This window comes from Sinocyclocheilus anshuiensis, unplaced genomic scaffold (assembly GCF_001515605.1).
Source record: "Sinocyclocheilus anshuiensis isolate Anshui unplaced genomic scaffold, SAMN03320099.WGS_v1.1 scaffold999, whole genome shotgun sequence".
NCBI classification, from domain to species: domain Eukaryota; kingdom Metazoa; phylum Chordata; class Actinopteri; order Cypriniformes; family Cyprinidae; genus Sinocyclocheilus; species Sinocyclocheilus anshuiensis.
In genome coordinates this window covers 178,719-188,401 of record NW_015544197.1, presented here as the reverse complement: position 1 = coordinate 188,401, position 9,683 = coordinate 178,719, and the positions used below count along the sequence as shown (strand labels likewise).

Genomic DNA, 9,683 nt, shown 5'->3' with positions numbered 1-9,683 from the left:
ATACTGTAAAATGAACTTGCGATAAGCTACTGTAAAGGGGTAGTTACAGTAACTTACTGGCAATAGTGCTGCCAGTAAGTTACCGCAAAAATACAGTAAAAAGTCTAACAGTGTAGCTAGATCCAGCTAGAAACATCATAATTTAGGCTAAAATTTGCACCCCTTTTACCCACTCGCACATTTTTTTTTAAATGTCCATTTAATTTTGACATTTAACTTTTATTGCTAGAGCTTTGCAAAATATCTTAAATGTTGGTGACAGGGTTGCAAAAATGGCAAAGCCCATGGAAAATTAACATAAAATGTCTGATGGTCAACATTTTTATTGTGCATCCTTGTTTGCAACTGTTATATTGTATTGAGAATCTTCACATCACACTTTTTGACACCACCATAATAGAGAAAAACAGAGGAACTCCCAGCGTAGAACTGTTATGTTAAATATGAGACCATGTAGTTATTTTGTATCGATCCAGATGATAATGGATGTCATAGGTTTATGTTATGTTGCACATGCGCACGTTTTGTAGGTCAGTATGATAATTGCAGTGTATCATGTTTTGATGTGGGTTGCACCTCGGAGTATCTTTGACGAAAGGTGCAGCTGGCCTGTTTCTGAGAAGTGTTAAAAATATCCTGTTGATCTCATTTTATAGAGAATCCAATGGGTGGTGCTACCAAGAATAGTAAAGGTTTGCATTTTGATTGCTCAGTGTTTTAAAAAGGTGCAATAAAAGTGTGATGAATGTGGAAATCAGACGTTTAGCTTATACCAAGAGGAGGTCTTATCTCCTGAACTTTGAGTCTTGTCGTCAAAAGAGCTTGTTGTTTTTTTAATAAAACAGTACCACTTCCAGATGGATTGTCAGTACAATTTATCTTTATGCTGTACTGAACAAGGAAGCAGATGCTCCTAGTGTTTTCCTAGGTGTCAGAAAAATGAAAAAATTGCTTAAAAAACTACATGGGATTTCTGACAGTTCTCTTTATAGATTCTCATCTTCTCCGGACCTTCAGTGGAGTGATGATTGGGTAGATATTCCAGCATTTGTTGATCTGTTGCTTGAATAAAAGGACAACACGTCCATCACGTGTGTAAAGAAAACACACGATATTGGATCTTGTCATCGATATCCGGTAAGAATCTTTACATCTTTCTTGTTTTTCCTTTAGAACTCATGTTTGAATCCTGAAGAGTACTTCACTAAATTGGAACGAATTGGTAAAGGCTCTTTTGGAGAGGTATACAAGGGCATAAACAACCGCACGAAAGAAGTGGTGGCCATTAAGATTATTGACTTGGAGGAGGCAGAGGATGAGATTGAAGACATCCAGCAGGAGATCACGGTGCTCAGCCAGTGTGACAGCCCTTATGTCACCAAATACTACGGCTCCTATTTGACGGTTTGTGGAGATTTCTTTCTTTCAGGCACAGCTCTTATTATATTACAATATATTTGTGTATTTTTAAAGGAATAGATTACCCAGACGGCATCTTTTCGAAAAAAAAAACTATGACTTCCTGGTAACACTTTACAATGACAGCAGATTAGTTCATGTTTTAGGCATCATTAACTAACAATGAATACTTTAAGATGGATAAATATTAGTATATGTAGAAATTAACATTTTAAGTCAAATAACTTTGTCAGATTTCCTGTATTATGAACAAACATGAATTAACAGTGTTCACTGTTGGCTTATGGTACTTTGTTGTAAAATGTCACTGATTTTCTTCCATGGAACACAAAAAGAGGTATTTTCCAGACTTTCAGCTGTTCTTTTCCATACAGCAAAAGTAGACAGTAACCAGTGTGCCTCAAACCAGAGCTGCTATTGTTAACTCAAACTATAACTAATAAAAATAGTTTTCAATAGCTGAAATAAAATATACATTTTAGATAAAAAAAACTTGGCAACTAAGTACAAATACTGTAAGTGGAATAAGTTTACATTGAAGTACTAAAACTACTAAAATGGAAATAAAAATTAAAGCTATATGGAATAAAATAAACAGTAATACCTTACTTAAAGCCTTTATGTACAGTGGGTACGGAAAGTATTCAGACCCCCTTCAATCTCATGGCTGTATTAGATCAAAAGGGTGCTTCTACTAAATACTGAGCAAAGGGTCTGAAGGACCATGTTATATTTCAGTTTTTCTTTTTTAATAAATCTGCAAAAATGTCAACAATTCTGTGTTTTTCTGTCAATATGGGGTGCTGTGTGTACATTAATGAGGAAAAAAAATTAACTTAAATGATTTTAGCAAATGGCTGCAATATAACAAAGAGTGAAAAATTGAAGGGGGTCTGAATACTTTCCGTACCCACTGTATAATGCCTTATAAAGGCATTCATAAATGTATGATGTAATGCATTATACCTTTTTTATAAATAAACAAAAGTTAAAATGCATTATGTTCAAAGGGTTGTTTGCCATGTGTTTTAGTGCATTATACTTTCTAAAGGTGTAACAATGAATTGATTAGATATTTTATAATGAATTCTAACTGGTTACAGCTATTTGAGATCATACAATGATTTTATAATGCATTACATAAAGACTTCCAAGTAAATTGATACCAGAAAGACTAATAAAAAATGACAAACGCACATTACAAAATTACTAAAACTTAAAATTAAATTCAGAACTGAAAACAAAAATAAAAGCTAATTCAAAATATTAACAAATACTAATAAATAATGCTAAAATAACAGTCTCAAATTTCAGAAAGGATAAAAGTGCACCATAAATGGGGTCATGCTTTGCTGAACTGTTCCTTTTAGAGAACATCAGTTATATTTATTGTTCCATTTTCTGGTTTGTTGTGTTTCTCAGGGCTCTAAACTATGGATAATCATGGAATATTTGGGAGGTGGATCGGCTCTAGACCTGGTGAGTTGGTCTTTTCAGCATGTTTGTGGGTTCCTTAAAGAGAGGAATAACTTTGGAAAATTACTTTGTGGAAAAAAACAACTCTGGAAAATGTCAATGGCACAGGAAATGTCACTATATTTAACATCGTCTAATGTGTTTGTGCCAAGCTAAGGCCGGGACCTCTGGAAGAAGTATATATCGCCACCATTCTCAGAGAAATACTGAAAGGACTCGACTACCTCCACTCAGAGAGGAAGATTCACAGAGATATCAAAGGTCAGTATGCAAAACTTACCTCTGTTTAGTTCATTTTAGTCCTGTGAAGTAGTGCTGGGCGGTATACCAGTTCATACAGAATACCGGTGTTCATTTTTGTTATGATATGAATTTTTAAAATACCGCAATACCGGTGTATGTCGCTTAAACAACGTTCGGAACGCGACACTGTTTGAAAGGGGTCCCTTTTCACTGTTGCACGGTGGTGAGGGAACAGCTGTATGTGTTACTAAGCGTGAAAGTTCTGAAACTGAAGCTGTAGAACTAATAGAACGTGATGACACAAGAACTCATCCACAATATCCACATTGACCGCCACAAATATCCACCGCCCCCTGCCATCAGCTCCCACGTCTCACACACACGAGCGCGACTTTAGCACTAGATTTAGCAACTTTCAGACCCTTTTAGCGGCTTTTTTCCATAGAATATACATACTGACAAACCTAGCGACTTTTTTGGATAAACCTTAGCAATGGTTCAGTTGGAAGATTTCGCCAGTGCTGTCCCGCGAACGCGAGGTCTGACTTTCCCGGAGAAGTGTCACCTCTCTCGGCGTCTGTTCTGTGCAGTGAGCAGCAGAGAAGCAGCGCATTCAGTTGGCCGCACCGCAGCCGACTCGTCAATAAATGAGTACAAAACAGCTTTAGTGTAGATGCATGTTGATTTTATCAGACGATGCCGCGATTATAAATGAGAGTGACTCCTGGTTAACATTAAAAGGGATCGTGTTTCGTCACTATTTAGTGTGGTATTTTTTGACAATATTCACTCATCATGACAGTAAAATAGGGCATTCTAAGTCAATATACTGCAGTATTTCCTCTCTCAATCAGTAGAAAATATGGTTAACACCCGGTCATGCATGAAAAAAAAAACATACGGTCATGTACCGTGAAACCGGTATAATTTTGAAAAATACTGTGATATAAATTTTTGGTCATACCGCCCAGCACTACTGTGAAGTGTCCTTACATTAATAACTCTACTTTTTGCCTACAGCGGCCAATGTGTTACTATCTGAACATGGACAAGTCAAGCTGGCAGACTTTGGAGTGGCCGGCCAGTTAACAGACACACAAATTAAGAGAAACACATTTGTAGGAACTCCATTTTGGATGGCACCAGAGGTCATTAAACAGTCGGCATATGACTTCAAGGTACAAGTACTTCCTTGTCTCGCTTGTCATTTAGTATCATGTTCAAGTTCTCCACGTGAACATCTGTTAACTAGTCAAGACTGCTTCTGTTGCATGATGAAAATAAGCTCAATTAAATATTCAGAGACAGAGAGATGGCACAAGTACTGACCCCCAATTTTTTGCCCTTTTCCCTTCCCTCTGTCTTAGGCTGACATCTGGTCATTGGGTATCACAGCCATCGAGCTGGCTAAAGGAGAGCCACCCAACTCAGAACTTCACCCCATGAGAGTCTTGTTCCTCATCCCTAAAAATAACCCACCCACACTGGAGGGGTCCTACAGCAAAGCCTTTAAGGACTTTGTTGAAGCTTGTCTCAATAAAGATCCACGATTTGTTAGTACCTCTCTTTTTTAATACCTTTATTTAAAACAAAACAAAAAAAAATCTGTGGATTATCTCGGCAAAGGAGAAGTGCTCACTAACACAGATTTAGACAGATTTGTGAACAATATTTGAGAGAAATAGGCCTTTTGTGTACATAGAAAAAGTCTTAGATCTTTGAGTTCAGCTCATGAAAAAAAGTGTTGCGTTTATAATTTTGTTCAGTGTATATATATATATATATATATATTTAATATTGATTTAAATACAGATTTTGTTTAAAAAAAAGGAACCCATATCTGATGATTAGATTAGTTAATTTCTCTTAATTTTACATTTAGATAATCTTTGCATCATCTGATGCTGTTTTTTTTCACATTTTTAACAGTACAAATAATGTATTTGCACTATTAAATGTAAACTTTAACAATCTCAAAATAAATATTATTTTTTAAACTGTACATTACAAATTCACTTGTAGAATTTAAAATTATTATTATTATTTTGATTTATTTAGACAAAATGGTAGAATTTTAGGTAACTTTATTTTAAGGACCAATTCTCACTATTAACTGGTTGCTTATTAGCATGCATATTGCTAGCATATTGGCTGTTTATTAGTACTTATAAAACACATATTAATGCCTTATTCTGCATGACCGTATTTTGGATCCCTTAATCCAACCCCACACCTAAACCTGACAACTACCTTACTAACTATTAATAAGCAGCAAATTAGGAGTTTTAATGAGGCATAGTTAATAGTTTGTTAATAGTGAGAATTGGTCTTTAAAATAAAGTTATTTTAATATGTCATTTATCAGTTAATGCCATATAATATAATATAATTATCAACTTATTATATAGGATTGTATTATAATATAAGAAATTCTATTCAAACTCTGCCAGTGATGCCATTAGCCTTTAGTTTAAACAGGCTAATCAATTTTAAAACATGAGGTAAACTGCTTTTAATTTTTGTGACATGCTGTTGCATCCAACAGAGACCGACAGCCAAAGAGCTTCTGAAGCACAAGTTCATCACCCGCTACACCAAGAAAACATCATACCTGGCAGAGCTCATTGATCGATATCGCCACTGGAAGTCAGAGGGCCCCGGGGACGAATCAAGCTCTGATGACTCTGACATGTATGTGTCCGCTTTACATTCCTAGATGTGCGATCAGCAAACTTGTGAAATTTGTATACAGTATGTTTACTCTGTGTGCTTTCACTCAGGGATGGGGAGGGGGATGACAGAGACCAGTGTCCCATGTGGACTTTCCCCACTGTACGGCCCACTTCCATGAACAAGTTACAGAGAGGTTTCAACCATTTAGACAGTAAGGTAAAAATGTGTTCTGAAGCCTTTGCAGAGCAAAGCCAACATAAAAGCAGAATCTGTATTATATAGATACCACAAAGGGTGTTTAAACAGTATTTTTAGTGTCAAAGAGGCAGCATATACATCTACACAGGAATCACAATTGCAGGAAATGAATTAAAGTCCCATCAGAGCTGCCTCTGATACTAGGTGTGAAAGGGCCGGGGACAGATATGACAATGTTTAATACAATTTTTATTAAGGCTGTCCCCGAAGATTTTTCTTTAGTCGACTAATCGCACTTAAATATATACTGGGGGGCAGAGCCTCCTTAAAAAATCAGCAGGTTTCATTAAACACATCTTACACAAAGAAATTAAGTGTAGTATACTTAATTTGAAATATTTTTAGTTTAAAATCATGTACAGTCTTATATGGGGGCTGCCTATTGTGATCACATGACCAGCTGAATACTACTCTATAAAGTGCAACAGTGCCTGTCCCCTTTTTTAGCCACTATGGTTCCAGAAATGTTTTCCTATAGGGAGTTTAAACAATACTAAAAAAAACATATATATACAGTATATATATATCAAGGTGAATCACAATATTACAAACTTTCATTTGAAGAAAATCAAGTATATATATACATATTGTTCAGTGCAAAAATATGCATATTATGCATACAAATATTTAAATAGTTTGCAGTGCTTCATGGGATTGGGTGGGCAATAAAGAGTTATTTTGGCGTCATTTGCTAGTTGCGATTTTCTTGTTGGAGATTTCTCAGCAGAAATATGAGTAATGTAGTTTTTCACCAGGGTTAACAACCTCATAGCTCACTGTAGATTTGTCTTTAAAAATGTAGAATTTATTGTTCAAATCAATTCCCCTATTAAGAAAATTAATGGGATTTTTACTTTTGGAACCAGACTGTTAAACACACATTAGTTGATTAAAATATTCAGCTCTAGTACTGAGGCCTACGGTCCTCCACACTGAACTTATAACACGCCTGTTTTTACTGCTACAAATTGATAACTGTCAGGTAGGTACAATTTGAACCATACCAATGCAATTCCTTTAATGCCAACATAATTTTTGAGCTTATCCAATAGAATGGTCAATAGTATCAAAGGCAGCACTGAGGTCCAGTAACACTCATTTTGTAGTGAATATGATCAGTTTCTTTTCTGACTTGACTTTGCAAGTTCATTTGGACTTCACCGGTTTATTTTTTTTGTTTTTCTAACAGACATCAGACATTGTGAAGAGGCAGCCAAAGTCACCGTCTCTAACAACGTTCATCACACCCATCTTCAGAGAGGTAAAGAATTCAAAAACGTACGTTTATGTAAGTGAGCCTTGACCTCCTGCTTTAACGTCAAGTCACAACACGTGGATTATGTTCTGTATGCAGCTGAAGGAGAAGCGGCGTGTTAGCAGGAGCAGTGTATGTGCCCTGGAGGAGCTGGAAAACGCATTCAGCCTCGCAGAGGAGTCCAGCCCTGGAATCTCAGACCGTTTACTCAATAACATTATGGAGAGAGTGTGCAGGTAAACAGGTCTTACCTTTAATATACAGTTTCGTCTGTGTGTCTGTACACACAGTATCTAATTGTATTTTATGTAATTTCTGATTATGGCAGTTTTTCAGGTCATGCTGATTCAGTGCTATAAGATATTGTGCTGCGCTGTGGCACTTGCATGCAGTACTGAATCTTCCGCAGGAGTGAACTTTGAGACTTCCTGTGTCTCAACTCTGCAGGTTTACACTCAAAAGAAACAGCATGCCTTCAAAACGATGATGTCCGATGGAAAGACCGTCCCGATCCCTTCATGAGCCGGTCCTCTGTGCCCACCTGCTCCTTCTGCTGAACACCTCCAATCTTTCCATTACAGCTTGTATTATGAGATGTTTTTTTACAGTTTACTTTATAGAATTTTGAAATGTCTAAATCAAATGTAAAATATTGAAACGACAAACCAAGTTTGTGTGTATTCCATTAAATGAAAAAGTACATTGAACTGTAAATAAACTAGTGTAAAAAGTGTTTATTTCTTAAGTTTGCATTTAGGACATAAATTACAGGGTGAAATGCAGGAAAAAGGCTTAAAAGGATAGTTTAGCCAAAAATGAAAATTCTGTCATTAATTATTCACCCTCTCATGTCATTCCAAACCAATAAGACTTCCGTTCAGCTTCGAAACACAAATCTGATAGAATTCTGTCCCTTCATTAAAAATCCATGGAACCGAAAGTTTGATGCTCCAAAAAGTTCATAAAGAATTGTAAAAGTAATCCTTTTCTTTTTTAAGAGACAATTGTTTTATAATATAAACAGAATTTAGGCTTTTATTCATGTATAAATCTTGATCAACGCACTTACATAGGGCATGTCATGCAAGTACACTTTGCAGTTTGCTTACTATATTTGATGTGCTCTATGCATGTGCGTTGATCAAAGTTTATATGTGAATAAAAGCCTAAATTAAATCTGTTTCTATTATAAAACATACAAAGCAGGGTTATTTTAGTATTATTTATGAATTATAATATTTATTAATATTTTGATTTAGCTTTTATTTCTATATTTTCAGTTTTATATTTTAATTATTTTTGTGGCGTCATTTTATCGTTTTAGTTTCTTTTACAAAAAAAATAAATTTATTGAAAAGTAAGTTTTAGCATTAGTAATTTAAGTATGTGAAAGTGAGAAATTTTGCCTTTGCAATAAACTGAAATAAGTTTTTCATTGAATATTTATATAGCAATATAATATTATAACAAATTATTTTTGTTCATTTAAATAGGACTTGGATTAAACCACTCAATTCATATGGATTATTTTTACAATTTTTTTTTTATTAGGGCTGGGTTTTGACACAAATTTCACGATTCGATTCTCATTCACAAGCTTGTGATTCGATTCGATTCAATATTGATTATTTTGGATACATATCAGGTAACGTTACAGCACATGCCAAATTTTTTCCAAGGATAAAAATCTCTCGACGAATGCTGTAAAATATACATGAGAGTCAGTTGGTACTACATTACTATAATATTGAAGGTTAAAATTGACTGATTTGTAGGCTAATATACAACTGCTAAAATTAATATATATTTTTAAATATAAACATTTAAATGGTGGCGGTCATAAAAACTTGATGGATTTATTCAAACATAAATGAAACATTGAAGAACAGTAAAAACTATAATGAATATGTTATATGGTGCATATATTTAGCAAAATGCCCCTCTCTACAGTTTATTTTTCTGACTAATGGGTTTATGGTCACTGAATATGTTTTTCTGAGGTAAATATGACGTTACGTGACACATCGTTTACAAGCAGTTATATTGACTTTGCGTGACTGAAACACTGATTGAGAGATTACATTAGACAGGATACGGATTGTAAAGTTGTACTCTTTCTTTTAACTTACCTTCAGATGTTTAGTCATGATTATTTTGTGCTGAAACTGGTATTAATGTGAAGGAGATGATCAGTTCACGTGCGCCTCGCACTGCTGCGTCTGTTGATCTGAGGCGCTACTAGGGATGGGCGTATCGATCCAAAGTATCGATATATCGATACTGCCGCGAGTATCGAAAGTATCGATACTCAAACAAAAAATATCGATACTAAGGTGTGTTTTATTTACCAGTGATTTTG

General features: G+C 35.1%; 1 protein-coding gene across 4 annotated transcripts in view; it reads left to right on the top strand.

Moving 5' to 3' along the window:
• Positions 1-9,683, top strand: part of LOC107696758 (serine/threonine-protein kinase 25-like) — a 17,437-nt gene that overhangs the window by 4,622 nt on the left and 3,132 nt on the right. For 2 of the 4 annotated variants that reach the window (XM_016497246.1, XM_016497247.1), the window contains exons 2-9: positions 1,174-1,404; positions 2,842-2,898; positions 3,048-3,156; positions 4,159-4,316; positions 4,506-4,691; positions 5,684-5,829; positions 5,919-6,027; positions 7,259-7,330. In XM_016497246.1, coding sequence (XP_016352732.1) covers positions 1,174-1,404; positions 2,842-2,898; positions 3,048-3,156; positions 4,159-4,316; positions 4,506-4,691; positions 5,684-5,829; positions 5,919-6,027; positions 7,259-7,330 — 1,068 coding nt within the window. Of the gene's footprint in view, positions 1-1,173; positions 1,405-2,841; positions 2,899-3,047; positions 3,157-4,158; positions 4,317-4,505; positions 4,692-5,683; positions 5,830-5,918; positions 6,028-7,258; positions 7,331-7,423; positions 7,561-7,652; positions 7,915-9,683 lie in introns of those variants that run through there. The other 2 variants (XM_016497244.1, XM_016497245.1) reach the window with 2 other exon arrangements.